The sequence below is a fragment of the Alligator sinensis genome, unplaced genomic scaffold, assembly GCF_000455745.1.
Source record: "Alligator sinensis unplaced genomic scaffold, ASM45574v1 scaffold28_1, whole genome shotgun sequence".
NCBI lineage: Eukaryota > Metazoa > Chordata > Crocodylia > Alligatoridae > Alligator > Alligator sinensis.
Genome location: NW_005842133.1, coordinates 1,881,322 through 1,901,669, shown reverse-complemented (window position 1 = coordinate 1,901,669; position 20,348 = coordinate 1,881,322). Strand labels below are relative to the sequence as shown.

Here is a 20,348-nt window from a genome sequence, read left to right as displayed (position 1 = left end):
CTCAGGAGGGGCCCACAGTGGTGTGGGGACCCCGACGCCAGTGAGGGCGCAGCATACTCAGGAGGGGCCCACAGTGGTGTGGGGACCCCGACGCCAGTGAGGGCGCAGCATACTCAGGAGGGGCCCACAGTGGTGTGGGGACCCCGACGCCAGTGAGGGCGCAGCATACTCAGGAGGGGCCCACAGTGGTGTGGGGACCCCGACGCCAGTGAGGGCGCAGCATACTCAGGAGGGGCCCACAGTGGTGTGGGGACCCCGACGCCAGTGAGGGCGCAGCATACTCAGGAGGGGCCCACAGTGGTGTGGGGACCCCGACGCCAGTGAGGGCGCAGCATACTCAGGAGGGGCCCACAGTGGTGTGGGGACCCCGACGCCAGTGAGGGCGCAGCATACTCAGGAGGGGCCCACAGTGGTGTGGGGACCCCGACGCCAGTGAGGGCGCAGCATACTCAGGAGGGGCCCACAGTGGTGTGGGGACCCCGACGCCAGTGAGGGCGCAGCATACTCAGGAGGGGCCCACAGTGGTGTGGGGACCCCGACGCCAGTGAGGGCGCAGCATACTCAGGAGGGGCCCACAGTGGTGTGGGGACCCGCCAGTGAGGGTGCAGTATCCTTAAAGGGGCCTCACAGCGGAGCGTGAGGACCCCGGCGCCCAGGAGGGTGCAGCATACGGGGTGTATAGACCCCAGCCCTAGAGAGGGGCACTTTTGAGAAGCCCAGGCGTGGGCGTGGTGAGCCCCAGAGAGGGGACCATATTGAGTAGCCCAAGTTGGGCACGGCAAGCCCCAGAAGGGGGGTCGCACTTCTGAGAAGCCCCAGAGAAGGGGTACTACTGAGAAGCCCCAGGGTGGACGTGGTGAGCCCCTGTGGAAGGCAGAGTACTGTGGTAAACCCCGGAAAGGGCAAAGTACTGTGGTAAACCCCAGGGAGAGGGGGGAGTGGTGCGGTGAGCCCGGGAGAAAGGGGGTAGCAGTGCGGTGGGCCGGGGAGTCAGGTGGTGTAGCCGAGAAGTCCCAGAGGGGGCACAGAAGTCCCCAGGAGAGGGGCGGCATTATAGAGAGGTCCCCAGGAAAGGGGCGCTGGTACAGAGAGCCCCAGGAGAGGGGCGATGTTACAGAGACGGCCCAGACTGGGCGCCGAGAGCCCCGGGAGAGGGGCAGCATTAGAGGAGCACCCCGAGAGAGGGCGGTTAGACTGAGAAGGCCCAGTGCAGCTGCAGAGAGCCCTAGAAGTGGGCGGTTTGATTGAGGAGGCCCATAGTAAGCACAGGAGGCCCCAGAGAGTGGGCGAGTGTACAGAGGAGGCCCGAGAGACGGGCGGTGTATCTATAGAGACAGACCAACGTCTATCCCATCTGCGAGGCTTGGGGCGTGGTATCAGGGGAGGTTGGAGCCACGCATAGCCCATAAGGCTAGGGTGCCTGGGAAGCACCCATCATACAGGGAGACCCCCAGTGGGTCCGGGAAAACACGGGGACAGAGGTCCCAACTAACCGTGCCCAAGGAGACGTGAGGCAGCCTCCCAACTTTACCTAAACATCAAAGACGTGGCGGGCTAGAATCTGAGGGTGCACCTTGGGCTGACTTGGCACGGAAGAGGGGGCCTTAAGGAGATCACGGCCCTCCTGTAGGACCCCACCGTGACAGAGTCAAACATGAAATAAATAAGAATAGTTCTGATTTCAAAATTGGAACTACATAAAACTTTAACAGCAGAAAGTGCACGGATGAATAATATGTAAAGGCAAGTTACTAAATGACGATAGTCAGCTATTTGATCAAACTAAAGTCAGCTTTTACATGGTGTCCAAATAAATGTGGGGTGCTTTACAGATCCTTGGGAAGACAAGGTAGTTAACTTGAATGCAAATGCCACTTCTCAGCATAAGGGAAAAAGCCACAGCATCAAGAACATAAGAGAGAGACTGTATACATATCAGAAAGCTATACAGAAGAGCTTAGGTTATCCCAAATTCCCTAGACATTTCCTCATGGCATTACAGCTCAAACAACATATGGAGAAGCAGTATAAAAAAATCTGATTGTAGCAATCCTAATTAGCTATACGCTACATTACAGGATTGCATTGCATTGCTGTAAAGAAACAAATCATATAAACTTTAGCATATACAACATCATGTATGTCTACTTTACATCAGAACTATCTGAAACTGTTTTCTTAGCCACAATCATATTTTTATAAGATGTTCATTACCTTTTACTATTACTACTTCAAAACTAAATTCAATACTACAGGGTTTTTAAAACTGCTGTTCTTGTTCATTCAAGCACATTTCTCTTTATTTGAAGGTGTCAAAAAGTATTAACTAAGATATAACAACTACCTGACCTTAACTTTTAATTAGGGTACATTAATTAGAGTAAAACCCAGACAGTGTAGTTTATTGCCAGAACATCTATATTATTTATATCTCTGGGAACAATGGGCCCCAGTTCTCTAGTTTTAAGGCCATATATGACAAAGTTTAATCATAGATGATCTTTAAAAATGATGGAAAAGCAGACTTGAAGTAGCATTGCTCTACCCCACTATATGGCAAGCCTAGGACCTGAGCTGTCTACCAGCAATTTGAAAAGGAAAAGGAAAATAAATAACCTTTAAAATTATAAGCACAGATGCACCACGCCCAACTTGGCATATCTATTTCTTTAGCAAAATATTTGTGAAGTACATTTTTTAAATATAAGTCAAGTAATTCAAAAGCCTCATAACCTTTAGAGTTGGATCCTGCATCCACTGAAATCAACTGAAATTTTGGTATCTGAATTGGGTTTATAACAAGATATTTTTTCTTTAAAACAACAAAAAATGTTGTACAGTACCACTGATTCAGAGGACTTCTGTTACAAAGTATCAATTTTTGTTTTGGGACCACTTCTAAACAAGTTGATGTGAAAACCTAATTAAGATGAAAAGCGAATATGAAACTTCACTCAGCTTCCCTAGAATCAATTTGAGCGGTGCTAACTATTATTTTTACCGTGTTATATTCAGTATTGGCTAAAGAGCTAAGGTTGCTGTTTGAAACAATAAATACAATGTAAGCTAACATTCTAGATACATTTCAAAATTAGGAAGTTTATCATTGGAGAATAATTGCTATTTAATGCACTATGGTTCTCATGGAGCCAGAATTCTGACATTGACTGAAATTTCACCATATGTAGTAGGCAACCGCTGTACCTTTTGGATCCTGGTGTATGCATGAGAGGTCACCCATACCTACAACGTGTACAGCTAGACATGAGTATGGAGAAGTGGAGGCTGCCCAGCCTTTCCATCCCCCCCAGCTCTATACCAAATACTACTGCTTCGCCTTACATAAAGAAAGAGTGACATCTGGTGGCAACACAGAGTCTTTTCATAAAGAATTTTCTTTATAATTTACCTTTTCCAATCTCTTATGTTTTAAAGGTTTCAGTCCCAATTCAAACTACAGAACAATCACATTAAACACTGTTACCCACCTGCGCAGCAATACCTATTCTGCCCCGATTTAACATTCCGATTGCATACTTATAGCCTTGTCCAAGCTGTCCCAGGATATTGGTCTCAGGAACCTAAAGAATAAAAATCACTCAATTACTCCTTGTTCTCTTCTGTTCTGCAACTGCTAGGAGTGCTCACAGCTGAATCAGAGTACATGTTTTATTTAATACACCTTATAACTGAAGGCAACGATATAAAAAAGGGAATTCGATTCCCATAGCACTTTTGTAGAACCCTTGCCAGCACACAGGATTATAAATAGGGAGAGAGAAAAGAGTATTCAAAATTGACCCATTAGTGGAAACTTATAACACCGAGGTAAGATGATCCTCAGGAGTGCTGGGTAGTTGCTACACCTTCACAAGATTCAGCACGTGAAAAATCAAGCCCTTATTGAGCTTTCTTTCCTTTAACTTTATCATACATAAAACACACTTCAAAATCACTAAACTTCCACCAGAAGCTTTAGAACACTTACTGTACCTTAACATTTTCAAATGTTACTGGGCATGTAGAAGATGCTCTGAGTCCCAGTTTATCCTCTTTCTTCCCTGCACATAGTCCTTCTGTATCACGATCTACTATGAAGCATGTAATTCCCCTATATCCCTAAGGAATAAATAAAAACAAAGCATCTAATCAATAATTTTTGATTAACTGATTTCCCCATCTTACAGTTTAAACCTGTTGAATGTTATATTAATAGGCAAAATGTGGCATTATCAACTACTCTGTTTCCTCAGCAATATCTGCTGTAAACAGAATTTAATAAGGACCAAGGAAATGCTTCTGGCTGTCCTCATGGGATAAAAAAATGCTGAGATTTGACCATGTTACACAACTTTTAAAATATGCTCACTGAACACAGCTAAATTCTCTAAAGATTTTATGAGCAATTTTACGAGGATGTGCCCTCCCAATTCTGCATGCTACCACCCCCTGTCTCAGCCACCCTGAGCAGCTCTGATACTGGACACAAAAACTGAAGCGAGGAGAGGAGGGGAGGGGTGGGGAAGGGAGATTTATCTGTAGGAACTATAACTCTTGTTTTGCAAGTTATGTTCTGTGCACAAATATTCTGCTTCAAACATGTGGATCTAGTGATGCAGAGTTAGAGATTTTTAGCTAACAGCAGCATCTGGTGGGTGCTGAAAGCATTCTGCATATCCAGCTGAGGGCCTGGATAGCAGAGTACCCAAAATACTTCAGCTCCTCCTCATCACTGGTGGCTGACACTTCAGACCACAGTCCCTCTCTTCCTAGTTTTTAAACGATAGTTAATTTACTGTGAAAAGATAGCAACAGTTAGTATTGTTTCTTTTATTCTTTGACTGGATAACCTTTAAGATTTCTTAATGGTTGGAGTGGTAATCCTGTACTTGCACTGATGTGCAGAAATACCCAGTTTTCAAACCTTAGCCCTGCAGTGTTATCATACTCACAAGCAATGGGCACAGAAGGTACCTATTTTGAACAAAAGAACACAAGTTATCTTAAACACTAAATCTAACACTAAAATAACCTGTAGAAATGTATTCACATTCCAAAACAGGCAAATTGGGATTTTTTTTCAACTTTTGCCTTAAAATCAAAATGACAAATGACTAAAACATCACATCTACCTTTTCAGAAAAGCTACATGAGCTACCTGCCCTAGGCAAAAATAACCAGTTTACTGTACCAATGCTTTTTGGACGTGTCTACATGTGCACTTTAATGAGCATTAGCTTATTTTAATGTGCATTAAAGTATTGCTAAAAAAGTGCTCTTTAGTTAATGTGCATTAAGATAGGCTAATGCGCATTTTCCTAGTATGGGGGTACTAGATTTAATGCACATTAACTAAAGCACATTAATGCACGTGTAGACGTGCCCTTTGTGGCCTTAATTTGAGCTTGCTTTTTGTCACTTTTATTTTGCCAAAGGCAGGAAGAAATTTGTTAAGTCAGTGGTGTTTAACCTCTCTGGCCCCAAGGGCTGGATGAGTGGCATGGAACCAGTCTGCAGACTGGATCCCATGTGGGTCAGTTCACACATGTGATCAGTTGTGCAGTCATGGCCCCATGAGCCATGTTGGTCTACATGTGCCATCTGATACGTTGTCACAACCTGGTGCGCTGGACTGGCTCATGCGTGCAATCCAGCATGCTGCTGTGACCCCATGTGCTGGATTCAGCTGCAGCCCAACCTTGCACGATGATCCGATCTGGTCATAGGGCTCTGTCATCTAGGGGACGGGGCTCCCCAGGGGTCCAGAAATTTGGCAGTGAGGGAGCGGTGGCACCATTAATTGCCATGGCTCTGGGAGCAATTGATGCTGCTACAGCAACCTTGCTGCCACATTTCCAAATCTGTAGGGAGCCGCATGAGCCAGGTGACACAGCTCCAGCAGAAGGAGCATTTCCAAATTAGTTTGTGAATAACACCACTGTGTTAAACTATTTGTGAGGTTCTCCATTTTTGTTCAGGAAATAGAGCTAATTTTTAAAGGTTTATCTGCTGTAGGGCAAAGAATATTAACCTTCACACCACAAAATGAGGAGCATTGTCATGATATTACCAGCTATCAGCAGAAACAGCCACAGCTATTCCTTAGCAACTTACTAAAGAAGGATCTACATTTGCCATGACATAAAACATTCCAGCCTGCTCCGCAGAGCTAATCCACATCTTTGAGCCATTGATAATGTAATAGTCTCCCTTCTTTTCAGCGCGAGTCTTTAAAGAAAATGCATCACTGCCAGATCCAGCCTCTGAAAGACAGAAACTGCCCACCTGTTGATTAAAAGGAAAACTATTTTATAGATTTTATGTAAAATATTTGCATTGCAAACATTAACAAAGTTTAAAAGCAAAGTGGACATAAAGCAATCAATCTTGTTAAATATTTAAACTACTTTTTAATGTGCATGTTGTGTGTAGTGGCAAAGTGAAGTTTACAGATATGAAGGGAGGATAGCCTAGAGGTAAAGAGAAGGAAGCAAAGTCATGACCTCTGGGACATCCTCCCTATTCTGCCACAGTGATTCTTTCTGTAATTTTAGCATACTTTGTAATCTCTCTATACTTCTAGTTAACCCATTTGTAAAACAGACCTAATACTTTGTATTCTAAATACCCTTTATATCAGTAAATCATTTTGGATAAAACACTTTACAGTACACAAGTATGAAAGAATAACATTTGTCACAGAAGGAATCCCAGGTATGCATGTTGGAAGGTGTTTTATAACACTACTGCTTTTTAAAGATCTACAGGCAACCCTCCACTTAGTGCTCTTAATTGGTTCCTGAAAAACCAAGCATTAAGCAAAACGAACGCTCAGTGAACCCGAAAGTACCTGACGACCCAAGATGGCAACTACAAGTGTTTTTCATGACCCAAGATGGAGACCCCTCAAGCATTATAATGAAACTTGCTGAGCGCGCTAAGTGAATCAGGTATAGGCAACCCCTGCTTAGCACTCTTAATTGACAACATGAGCGTTCAGTGAAACGAGTGTTAAGCAAAACCAAAAGTATTTGATGAACCAAGATGGCAACCATAAGTGTTTTTAATGACCCGAGGTGGTGACCGCGAGCGTTATAACGAAACTCGCTGAGTGCTAAGTGAAATCAGGTATCAATTTAAAATGAGCAATATAGCAAAACAGCGCTAAGCAAAACAGCATTAAGCAGGGGTGCCTGTACATTTTCTCCTCACACTAATGTTAATACATCTAGATCAGTGATTCTCAACCAGGGTGCTCTGAGATCCTTTCAAGGGCATCATGAGGTGCTACACAATATTAGCACTGTTAGGTGTACAAACATGATTCACAAGATAAATCCAGAGATTTCAAGGGGGAATCCATAGTGTCAAGGATATTCTAACTGGTTGTGGCCTTTCTGAGATCTCTACACCAGAAGAATTGGTCTATTATTTTTCTGAAGTCAAAAATAGTGAAAACTAAGAACTGGTATTTTCTGAGGTGTGCCATGAGTTTAAAAAGTTGAGAACCACTGATTTAGATGAAGTTAACTTTTATACAAGGGAAAATAACAGTTACTTAAAGACCCTAATAAGTCAAGAAACATTTCACAACACTGGGACTAAGGACACTAGGGCAAGGGAAACATTTCACAACACTAGGGTTAAGTTTAGTGATCAGAAACTGGTTTAAACCTGTAAGAAAACAGAAGTTCAGTGCACATAAACCGTTTTCAAAATGTCCGAAACTGGTTTAAGATAAACCTGGTTGGACGTAGTATCAGACTTAACTGATTTAGTCAAACTGGTTTATGGAACTTCTGTCCCAGATCCCCTCCTGGTTCAAGTTAACTCAGTCCCCCAGCATCCCAGGATGCTTTGCAGCCCTGGGATGTGCTGTCTGCTCCAACAAGCAGGGTCTGCCCTGCCCTTCTGCTCCCTAGCCAAAGCAATATCATTCTGGGCGACTGGGAGGGGTGGGGGGGTGGAGAGGGGGAAACTTGCCCCTCTGGCCCAGCACCAGACCCTACTGCTGGTTGGAGTGGGGAGGAGGGAGGAGGGAACCAGACCCCCAGTGGGGTGGTGCGAGCCTGGGGAAGGGAGGGGGAGTCTGCAGTGGGGGCTTGGCTCTGCCCCCAAGAGCTGGGAGCCACACCCCCTTCTCAGCCTTGGGGCTGGCTGGGAGGAGAGGGAAGTGAGTTGTTTTACTTTAAACTCTGCGTGCTCCTGTGCCAAGTCCTGCACATGCCCAGAAGAGGCATCACATTAGTTGGACCTAGCTCTCCTAACATCTGTATAGATTGGGAGCTTTAGTGGAGCTTTTCACACAGATTCACAGAAGTTTAGGGCTGGAAGGGATCTCGTGAGATCATTGGGTCCAGCCCCCCTGCTCCAGGCAGGAAAGATTTTGGTGCTTTTATCTCATAACTGATTGAATCAGCTTTTGATAAAAGAGCCAAAAAGCCCTGCTGAAGTGCCCGGTCTATACAGACACTGCAGAGCTGGGTCGAATGAACCCACTGCTTCTTCCAGTAAAGAACTTTTTTCCCCTCCTCACGTTTGTCAAATCAGCTACTATTCACTGAAGACAGAAGAGACTGCCTCTTGAGCAAGTGAATAGAGATCTATATTTTTGAGACTAAGGACAAATGTTCCAGTCTCAGCTCCATACAAGATACTTTCCTGAAAGCAAGAGTGCTAAAAGTTTCTTTAAAAAAATTAAACTTCTGTTAAACAGAAGATATCACAAAGTTTGCAGTAAAATCATAGTAGGGAAGTGTCACCACCCATTAAGTACTAATAATGTATGTCCAGTTCTGTGGTAAAATAAGGGATATGTCTGCTGTTTCTCCATCAAAATAATTATTTCAAGTGTTGTTCACTTAATACAGCAGCCACTCCAGTCCCACTGTTTATTGGCTCTGTCCATAAACACGGTATTTACTTTTACTGCTCAGCCAGAACAAATCATGGACCTACCTCAGAATTTTGAACACTGATTGCTACAGATAGTCAGAGTGTGCATTACAGCCACTAACAGTAAGTTTTTAAGTTGCGTCTCAAATATGAAGGCTTCTTACTTGTGTCCACACCCTGTTCCACAACAAATGTGAACCAGTTCCCAATCAATGACATTTTAGAACAGTTCAACTGTTATGTATGTTAAGACATAAGCTTTCATAGGCAACAGCATCCAACAAACTAAGCTGTTGCCTGCAGGGTGCGGACACATAACAATTGAGCATTTCCAAATGTCACTGATTGGAAACTGATCCACAGTTGTGTGTGAAGTGCCGCGGCTCCAGCACTGAAGGATGGCAGCCAGCACCCAGGCTTCCAGTGGGTGAATAAGGGGGTGGTGGTGAGTACTTGCACCCATGCATTGGAGGGCCCAGGTGTGGGTGACCTGTGGCTTGGGGTGTGCTCAATATTCAACTCTCCTTTCTCCTAAATACAAGTTCAATAAACTTCAACAGCCTACAACTGACCAAAGTCTGCAGTGTGCCTGCTTAATTTGGGGAGATGGAGGAGAGAGCTTGGAGCCGCACTTTTGGATTCCCAGAGGCTGGGGTGGGACATGATGAGACGCCACAGTCAAGTAGTGACTGACAAACAAGCGGTGCAGGGATGCTCATTAATAAAAAGTACCAACAGAAGGGAAAAAAAGCAGGGGTGGAGGCAGTAAAGTGCTGCAATGGACTGCTCTGGTATGCAGCTGGGGGGGGAGGGGAGCGGGGAGGGGAAGGAGGGTGGAGCAATGCAGTATGGGATGCCTGGAGGACCAACCATACTTGTGTCACAGAATGCTTGGTGTCCACACAACACTGAACCAGTTCAAAATAGTGCTTGCTATTTTAGGTATACAGGATGTTTATAAAGCCCTTGCGCAAATTTAAACATTAATAACTTTGGATGTACACACGATAGAAGCAAACTACAAACAGCAATTGAAAGAATAATTGACCAAGCTTTAACAATACATTTCAAATGTCTAGACTTCAACATAACTGCCATATTTCGTGATACATCGTTCAATCCAATTTTCCAACTCATAGAAAACATTTTCCAATTGCTGCTGAGTGATTTCATGAATTGCATTTGTGATCCTTACCCTATGCATAGCTTACACAATGCTAAAAAGCTTTATGTTTTCAATCTCAATTTACACTTTGCTTCTATCATGTGTATATCCAGTTATTAAAGTTTAAAGTTGCACAAGGACTTTATAAACACCCTGTACTTCTGAATGATTTCAATCAGCTTTAAACCCATTTAGAAAGTCTGTAAGTCCATCTACTTCAGGTCTGACTGCATTTAAATTGGATTACGTGTTATGTGTACTCATGCCATATGAAGTCTCATGCTTCTCTGAACCACTTAGTCTCTAAGAGCATTTTTACATGTGTTGTGGAACATAGTGCCAGGTGCTTTAATTAGCGAGCCATGCTAATTGAAAGTGCCCACATGTCACATGTATCAGCATCCCCACACTGAAGAAATGGCAGCGGGACACTTCAAACTAAAGCTCATTGTACGTGTTTTATTTCAAAGTGCACTGTTGCCATTTTTTCAGCGTGGAGACGTGTGGGGATGCTGATACACATGACACCAAAGGCTGCTGGGGCGTGTCAATTTCCCTGCTCCAGCAGACTCCATTAATCATGCTGGATTTCCAGCTCATCAGAGCAGGCTCTGTGCACATTTATAGGAGCCCTAAGGTGCCACCCTGCCCCACTTTCCGTCTTACTTCTGACTACCATGGAACCACCTCTCTAAGAATGATGATATTAAAAAATGTCCATGCTAATATATGATGTTGCCTTATACTGCAGTAAATCAGGAATGTCAAATTCACCCTGCCCCGGGCCAGATGTGGTGGCAGCACAGTTAATGCAGTTGTTGCTTGCCCTCTGCTGCCAACATGTGTCTCTAATAGGGCCCCATGGCCCAGATTTTAGCAGCAGGCCCTGCCCCACTTGTCCCTCCCCTAAATTCCTGGCTTATGAGCCCTGTAGGCCGTAAGTTTGACACCCTTGCATTTGATCATTTAATTCCCTAAAAAGACATTAACATTACAAAATCTTGTTAAACTATATTATAATTTAGAAAAATACTTAACTCACCATATCTTTAGCCAGTCTAGGCAAGTAGGTCCTCTTTTGCTTTTCTGTTCCATGTACAATAAGTAATCTATTAATTAATGTATTTTGGAGCTCAGATATAAGAGCTACTGCTGCATCAACCTTGGCCAATTCTTCTACCACCAGGATGGTGGAAAAAAATGAAGATCCAGTTCCTCCCCACTCTGTCCCAAGATCGATACCCATCAGCTAAGTGAGAGAATGTAAATATGGCTATTGTGTGGAGGATCCTACAGACACTAAGTGAGGCTGACAAGATCATTTGAATACTTTCAGTATCAGGAAATACAATTACTTGGAGATAGCTAGATATTAAAATAGGTCAGAGAATATAAAATCTCTCCAAACCTTTCCCTAAGATCTACTATTGTAGTACCTACAATAAATTAACCAGATAATAGTCTCCTGATGAGAATCAAGAAATATAGCATGTTACAAAACTGGCAATATATATGCCAGGCATCACTCTGACTGATCCTACTGTACTGTTTTTAATTGTTGCAATATGAATGCCAGAATTAAGCCTGACATTTAAATTTGTCAGAGAATGGTCTTTCACAAAGAGATGTTCTTACTAAATACAAATTTGGATTTGATAACAGAAAAGGACAACATTTAATCAATGTACGAATGTAAAAGCAGAATTGAACTAAAATCAAATAAAAGTGTGCAGACCCCTAGTTCGAACAATCCTTGAAGTACAGATTCTTCTATCTTTCCATCAGCATCCATTTTTTTTACAAAAGGGGCAATTCGTTCTTGAGCAAATTTTTTCACTGTAATGAAGAAAAAAAAATACAAGCATTCTAGCCATCTACTTTAAGAAGCAGTATCTGAGTCAGCAACATAGCATTTGAGGTGGGCATCCACATCATTCAGTGACCAATGCAAGATGTCCCACAGTAGGGCCGTGCGAAATTTCAGCACTCGTTTCTTTTCGGAGGTTTTTTGGCCCATTTTGGTGCCTGAAACACTGAATCTGAAATGAAACAGAAGGCTCCAAAACATCTCTGAAATGAAACCATGCAAAACGTTTCAGAGGCTGGCTTGCGGGGAAACAGAAACTCAGAAGAGGGAGGGGGAAGAAAGGGGGGGGAAGGACTGCTCTGATTGATATCTGTAGCTAGCCAGTGTCTGAGATCTGTCCCTGAGTCCCTTCCAATCCCAGTGCTCTGGGGGAGGGACGGCAGCCTGCTGTCATCAAGTGCACAGATCCAGGGGCCTGTGCTCCCGGGAAGAGTCTGGCACAGCGTTGCAGCCTCCCAGTGGGCACAGGCCCCCAGATCAGCGTGCAGGATGACGGCGTGCTATCACTGCTGGCTGGGGCCACTGGCTCCACCAGCCTTCCTAGCGCTCGGTGCAGGGTGCGCGGAGCAGACTCGGGTGCTGCCACTGGCCCCAGCCGGCAGTGGCAGCATGCTGTCATCCCGCGTGTGGATCCAGGGGCTGACAACCCCAGGGATCTGTGTGCAGGATGACAGCATGCTGCTGCTGCTGACAAGTGATACGAGTTTTGCTTTGAACAGTTTGAGGCGTAGTTTCACAAAAAACTCTGTACCTATCTCCTTGAAACTTGGCAGGCTTCATGTCCTCTGAAGGGGCTACCATCCCTGCAATTTTCATCCAAATCAGCCGAGAAATGACTAAATTATAGGCATTTTAGTGATTCCCCATTATAGCCTATGGCTGAAACACCAAAACAGCATTGAAACTTCGAAACAGATTTGGCCAAATTGAAGTGAGACAGTGATCCAAAACACTGAAATGAAACACTGTCCCTCCGAAATGCCGAATCCGAAACCAAAATGAAACATAGACATTTCGCACAGCCCTATCCCACAGATAAACATCACAATGTCCTAGGGTGGCCCCAAGCAGAAAGATCTAGCATGCTAAAAACAATATGGATGTCTTGGTTAATTACCAGCAATAGCTTTTATGGTCTCAGTAAGAAGCAACTCCCCAAGTTGAAGTTATAAGGCACAGCCTATTTAGGCTTAGAAACTGGGGGGATGTCTGTTCACCAGGGCACCCCAAGGGAGGACAAGGTCCAATGGTCACAAACTCCTGGAAGATCATTGTAGGTTGGACATAAGGAAAAACTTTACTGTCTGAGTCCTCAGGGCCTGGAATAGACTCCCCCCAGAGGTGGTGCAAGCACCTGCTCTAGACACTTTCAAGAAACATTTGGATGCCTATCTTGCTAGGATCCTTTGACCCCAGCTGACTTCCTGCCCTTAGGCAGCGGGCTGGACCTGATGATCTTACAAGGTCCCTTCCATCCCTAATGTCTATGAAATCTATGATAGGGTCATTCTCATATGAAAGTTTTGCTTGTCACAAGTCAGAACACAAAGTGCAATTTTGTGGATCTGGTTTTATGCTGTTGTTTAGAGATTATAGACTTAAATTGTATTAAGGGAATGTGGCTATATAGTTTGCTAGTGTGTACTATTTTGGTTGAACAAAAACTACATAAATATAAGGAAAAGAAACTCAAGTTTGCTGTTTATTAGCTGGAGTCTCCTATGAATTCTCCCCAACAGTACAGACCTTGCATCCATCTTTGCCCTGAGGCTTCTCTGCCTCATACACCTAGAAGTCACAAACGTACCCCTCTCTCCCCCAACCTCCAATCTATCTGCCCTACCCTCCAGGCTGGGCTGGGCAAATGCCAGATGGAACTCCCTCTGCTCCCTTCCCCTTCTCCCATTTGGGAGCAGGGCTGGGCTGCATTCTGCTCCCAGCACGTGATGACACAAGTTAATGGAGGCATTCAGTTCTGGACACCTTCATCTGAGCCCGCATGTAAAGAGGATTCAGATTGTTGTGGGATTGGGCCCTTTCAAAGGGCTCTGCAGCTGTGCCCTTCTCTAAGAGCACAGCTGTGGAGCACTTCATGGGGCTGAACTCATGACAAAATATCACTCGTGTCAGCACTCACAGTGATCACTTCTAACAATCTGCTCCCAACTAATCCCCTCATTGTTCAAAATGGTTGAAATTTATAACATAGTTAAGTCAATGGGAATATATGCAAATAGATGCTGGAATTTACACACACGGAACACAAAATACATATTGTCACTGTGTCTACACTTATGGCATCTTTTGACTCCCAGAGGACAGTTGAACCAAAGGAAGGTTTCAAGGAGCCAGTCCCATCACAAATCAAATACTCAAGAAAGTAAATGTAAAAAAAAATTAATAGCAAATTTAATATTATACAAATCAGATATGGAAGACCAAACAGTACTAATAAGGCACATCAAACAAATGATTAAACATGATAAAATGTGCATACAGCTAAAGAAATAATAATCTTATTCCTATCTGAAATAAATTAATCTTAAATTCTCCAAGTCCAAAAGTCTTGAAAAGCCTATTAACAGATGGCCAGCCGGCTAGGAAAAAGGACTTCTTACCTAGTTTTAAAAGCTAAGTTTGAAACAAGTGCTTATCTTAGTTCATCTGCAGACAGGCTATTCAGCTATTCTGGGCTAACAAAACATTCATCTCTTCATTCTGAACCATAACCAGATCCAACTGGTATAAAACCACTAAATGAACTCTAAGCAACCTTCCTGACCTATCTTGCACGTTCTACACTCTTCTTGCCTTGCCTGTTTTCCTTTCTTTCCTCTTTTCTTATCCATTCTCTGGTCAAGTAGATGCAAGTGAATACTACGTTACCATCATCAAGCAGCATAGGGTCTACTACAGTTTACGCACCACATTTAATGGTTATTGCTAGGTCCAGAGGCAGAGTTAAAGTTGCCTTGTGGGATGGCATGTATGTTAACTTCATATCTCAATTTTTCAGACATGTAAGCGTAGCTGAACTCAAGACTCTAGAACAGGGGTTGTCAACCTATGGCCTGTGGACCAAATACAGTCCACAGCACCTTTGGACCTGGCCTGTGAAGGCATTGCTTTGGCAGCATTTGGCTGGGGGTTGAGGGGGGACTCTCCCTGCATTGCACAGCAGTCAGCTTCCTGGGGCTCCAGCAGAGGGGAAGCTCTGCCCATGCCCCACTACAGTCAGGCAGCACAGGCTCTTGTAGAGGGGGCAGTAGTAGCTGGGTCCTAACATCTTCCTCCCTCCAATCTGAACAGAGTCATTCTGATCCCCCTGCCAGAAAACACTGCCAGCCTCTGTTCTAGAAGGACATGACACTGGCCATGTTCAGACATACACGTCTATAATGCTATGCGCTGCAGCACTTTGAAGTGTTATGAAAATGTACGTTAACATGTGCGAAGCCCTCTGGCTGGAGCACTATGAAGTCACCCCAAAGGCTTCCAGCCACATGCTTTCCAGTCAAAGGGCAACAGGGGATTGGTTGGCCTTGCCAGGGAAAGGAAAAGTTGCATTTTAGCTCCCTGCTTCCCAGCCTTGATGACAGCTGAGCAGCCATGCAGCACTCATTATCTGTCCACCCTGGCTCTTGCTACCCCTCAAAGGTGGAGTGGGGGGAGGGAGGGTGAGCACTGGGGGACAGAGTGTACTATTCAGACATTACATGTGGCACTATAAAACCAAGCACTATAGAGAAGTTTCTTTTTCATCTAGGAATATTTATGCAGTGATTCTGCCATTTTTGATGCACTTGCACCATTTTAGTAAAGCTACAGGCTGAAGGCATATTGAAATGTGCAATATTTATGACACTACAAGGGCATACATAGTGCTAGAAATGTAACATCTGAACACAGCCACTACTAGGCAACCTTGTTTCTGTCAAAGTTCTTGAACAGTTTACAGTTCAGACTGAATAGATTAATATTTTGTTAGCTTAGAATACAGAAAAAGTAGCAAAATAAGACCAAATTCATTCCCTTGTGACCTAATCAAAATTTCAACTCAAGTTCTCAATTTATTTTTAAATAAAGATCAACACAATGATCTCCAAATTTAACTACGTATAATAAAAAACTATTACTTTACAATATTTTAACACTGAACTTTTCACTAACATCTGGATAAAAAACATTCCCTTTTAAGAGTTTGAACAAGGCAAAAAAATAGGTACCTGTTTCTTTCAGCAGTTGCTCTTCTTCTGTTAAGGTCTGAAGGGGAGCACGCACCATCTCATCGTTGAGATTGGGAATATTTTCTGCTTTTGAAGATTTAAAGATACAAGGAGCAGCCTTCCAAAAATTCAGATATGTTGGCAAGTTTTTTCTTAGCTATTAACAAAAACATGAAAATGTTAGCAACATTCATTCTACAGTACAGAACATGTTCAAATATTTATAAACAGCAATATACAATTTTCATACACAGCTTTTTATTCTCTGTTCAGTACTTGAAACAGCAAATACACCTAAGTCATTATTTCCAGTACTACTAATTTCAAATTTTAGCAGCTATAGCGAAGAAGCTCTGGCAATGTATTTACCATTCAACTAGATACATTTATTAATTGTGCCATTTCCTCTCTGCCAGGTTTCACACATTCGGTTTCTACTGGGAGAATAACCATTCTACTAGTAAAAACCACAAGTGGGCAGACATACAGGCGCTTTCACCCATCAATCCCACTTCCCACTTTCCACCTATGTGCTCCAGCTGACCTAGAGCAGTGCAGGGTGAGACAGGCTGCTTTGCTGCTCTAAGAAAATGCCCCTACCGCACCCCACACTGCTTAGGTCAGCCCGGAGCACCATGAGGAAAGGCAGACTGCCATGTCCCTACTTTACAGCTCCCAGAGCCTTTCTACCAGGGTGGATAAAAATCAATGATTTAAAAAAAAAATCAGATTTTTAAAAATGTAAATCAGATTTTTTTATGTAATTATATTTATTGTTTTTTAAGATGCTTAAAAAAATCTATATAAAGATAGTTTTAATTTCTGATATGTTAAAGCTCAAAGATCTCATCATAGAATATGGATTATAACTTTTAATTATATAATATTTGAGACAATATATTTATGTAAACTTTTTCGAAATTTTATAAATAGGTCACAACAGGCCATGGTCTATATTCGGGCCCCACCTTGTACGGTCCCCCGACCCTCCTCTATAGATTAGTAAAGATTAAAAAAAAAACAGTGGGACTCAGTCTCGAAGATCCCATTAAACATCTCTGTAATGCTTAGTTTCAGTTCTCAAACTGTGGATTTGTGTCTTCAGAGATCATAGGCAGACAAAGTTCTTTGGGTAAATGTGATATCTTTTATTAGACCAACTAAATAATCAGAAAAATTGTTCTTTGCAAGCTTTCGGGCACAAACACCTTTCTTCAGGCAAAGACAGCGTTTCTTGTCTCCAGAGATAACCTCTTTATTAACAGCAACATATGGAGATGAGAGACAACAGACCTGATTATTACTCACCCATTATCCCTATTGTCTCTCTGCAAGTTTGTGTACACACACTCAAGCCCTTACCTTTCTCTAACAGTGCAAAGTTTCACAAAGTTAAATGAATACAGGATATCAAAACAACAAGAATGCATTTTTGGTAGAAAACCGTGATTAAATGGAGGCTTCCTGACCAGTCATTTAAATCATGCTTTAAATCGATTTGGTTTAAATCAAATCCACCCTGCTTACTACAGTTGCTGAATGCCGTCCCCCTTCCCTCCCCACTTCTTTGGTCAGACTGGAAGAGGCAACTCTCTTGCAGGGGGAAACCAGGAGGGTTTCTGAACTGTCAATCAGCTGCTGATTGGAGAGATGGAGGGGAGTTCTCCAGAGGCAGGAACCCTCCTGGGGCTGTCTATGGCAGCAGCTGCTTTTCAGCAGCTACCAGCTACCGCTTGACAGCCTGCCCACTTCCCAGGTAGGGAAAAGGGCAGGCTATCAAGTAATGAACGTCTGTATGCAGCCTATATCAAGGGTTGGCAATGTTTTCTGATGCAGGGGGAAGGAGGGCAGAATGACCCAGCTTGGGTTGGAGGACTCATCTGCTGTTGCTACCTCTCCACTGCTCAGCAGCAGTGTGCCACAGTGAAAGCGCCCCCTCTGCCACAGCCCATAACACCCAACTGCAGCATGGCACGGGCAGAGCCATGAATGACTGGTGCCTCTTGAGACTGAGCAGGGACCCTGCGGTGAGCAGGGACCACCTGCAAACGCCAGCAGAGGTATTGATGGTGGAGCGGGGCAGGGGGGTGGGGTGAGCAGTGAGTGGGGACTGCCCACAGACATTGGCACAGCCAATCTCAGGGGCGGCATGTGCCCCCCCATGCCACTCCTATGCGTCACCTAGGGCAGAGCTCCCCCTCCACTGGGGCCCTGGGAAGTTGACCGAGGTGCAGCACAAGGATAGTTCCCCCTCTGTGCGAACCCCAGGCAGCTGACTGAAATGGTGTTAGGACAGCACCCTGCCACTGAATGCCACCGAAGCCACAACTCCACGGATCAGATCCTAAAGCTCTGCAAGCCATATCAGGCCTGCACACCATAGGCTGCAGACCCCTGCTCTATGTTAATGAGCATAGCAGTAGCATTTTGATAAAAATGCTAAAAAAAATGAATATAAATCATATTTAAATATTTTTTCTGCAAATTATTTTTTAATTGAAGCAACCTGCTAGGATCAATTTTTCATTGCTGTTAGTATAAGAAACATGTTCACATTAATATTTGTATATTTTGGTGGGTCTGATCTCTTAATCAATAACGTAACTGGATTAAGTACTATTATACTTCTTCACAGTAATCTTATTTATTATGAATCTGTCTGCCTTTGGCAGACCAGATAAAGCTAGTGACTATTTGGACTGTTACCCAAATACTCTGTTTTTACTAAAGCTTAAACTTATTTTATGTTCTGTACTTGATTCTCAGTATTTAGCAGCCCCAGTTATAAAGCATTGTGTTTCAGATTATAAATAATTTTGATGCAAAGGGACAGCTCTGATCTCACATGTAATTTTTCAAAAGGAGCAATAATGTACCTTTTTAAAACGTTGAGAGTGAGAATGCACTTCAGAAAACAATCTGCAATATATAGATATGTTTTTATTTAATGAGACTAAATCCTGGAGTTCAGATGATCAAATGGTGGGAGACAGCGGACTCCAACTGAGTAATGATATGACTTGAGTCAGTGGTTTCCAACCTTTTTAAGTAGGAGATCACTTTTGGCGTTTAAAAGCAGCCCAAGATCTCCTGTGTGCTGCCAGCACCCCCTGCCCAGCAGGTAAGTTTGTGGGGAGGGTGAGGAGGGGGCAGATTGAGGCAGAGGGAGAAAAATTATTTGGGGGTGCACCTCCCCAGCAGGTAAGTCTCACCCGGCCAGGGCCCCACTCAATTTACCCCTGCTCCTGCCTCTGGCACTGTCCCTCACCGCAGGGGCCTCCATCTAGCCCTTACCCCATCCCTCCCCCACAGACTGACCTGCTGGGTTGTGGCACGTGTGTGCATGCACACAGGCACTCGGCCCCCCACCCGAGCCTCGGATCGACTCCCAGAGGCTCCGAGATCTACCGGTGGATCAAGATCCACTCGTTGGTGACCACTGCCTTGAATAGTTATTTAAAAATATCAAAAAATAAAATAAAATACAGACCAAAGGGTTGAAATTAAGAAATTCTGCAAACATCCTTATCTCTGACAGTTCTTCCCCACTGTGCCTTACATTCACTAACCTCTAAAAATATACTCCAGTTATATCAGGAGGTAATTGTAATTGCATTACCACTGCAGATAGTATGTTGCTTTATTTCATACAGGAATAATGCATTTTAATTAAATTTTGCCACAAACATTCTAAAAGTATTAACATAGTAAAGTAAGCATCAGACAACCAAAGGACAGGGTAGCTTGTGGATGCAGCTTATTTTGTAGTGGATTTGCAATACAAAGCAATAAAAAAAGCTTCACAGTCTTTATAGAATAGAAAATATGAATAAGATATAGCAGGGGTTTTCAACCTTTTTTAACAAGTGTACCCCTTCTACCTCAAAGTTGCAGCTCATGTACCCCTTTATATTCTTCTCTTGTTTTAAAGGGGCAGGAGGAGGGAGGGAGTGGGGCTGGTTCAGGGACAGGTGCTGCATAGCCAGGGCAGACTGCAGGATGGATCCACAAGAGCAGTTCATCCGGGGGGTGTGGGGAGGGGGGCTGCAGCTCTTTCCGCTGCCCCCCAGATCTATGAATGAGGCAGAGGCAGCTGTTGCTGTAGGCTGGACTCTGCACCCCACTGCCGCTGCCCCAAGAGCTGCATGATGACAAGCACCTGCTGCCATGGGAGGGGGGGCAGCAGGGGACAGAC

General features: G+C 43.9%; 1 protein-coding gene across 8 annotated transcripts in view; it reads right to left on the bottom strand.

The window, feature by feature from the left end:
• The window catches only part of ACADSB (acyl-CoA dehydrogenase short/branched chain), a 46,577-nt gene that overhangs the window by 9,397 nt on the left and 16,832 nt on the right, over positions 1 to 20,348 (bottom strand). For 7 of the 8 annotated variants that reach the window (XR_003094400.1, XM_025205893.1, XM_025205898.1 and 4 more), the window contains 6 exons: positions 16,154 to 16,310; positions 11,796 to 11,896; positions 11,103 to 11,309; positions 6,115 to 6,285; positions 3,994 to 4,119; positions 3,489 to 3,581 (listed from right to left, as the gene is read on the bottom strand). Coding sequence is in view for 7 of the 8 variants with exons in the window: in XM_025205893.1 (XP_025061678.1) it covers positions 3,489 to 3,581; positions 3,994 to 4,119; positions 6,115 to 6,285; positions 11,103 to 11,309; positions 11,796 to 11,896; positions 16,154 to 16,310 (855 nt within the window). In the remaining variant the exon portion in view is untranslated. The remainder of the gene's footprint in view (positions 1 to 3,488; positions 3,582 to 3,993; positions 4,120 to 6,114; positions 6,286 to 11,102; positions 11,310 to 11,795; positions 11,897 to 16,153; positions 16,311 to 20,348) is intronic. The other variant, XM_025205896.1, reaches the window with a different exon arrangement.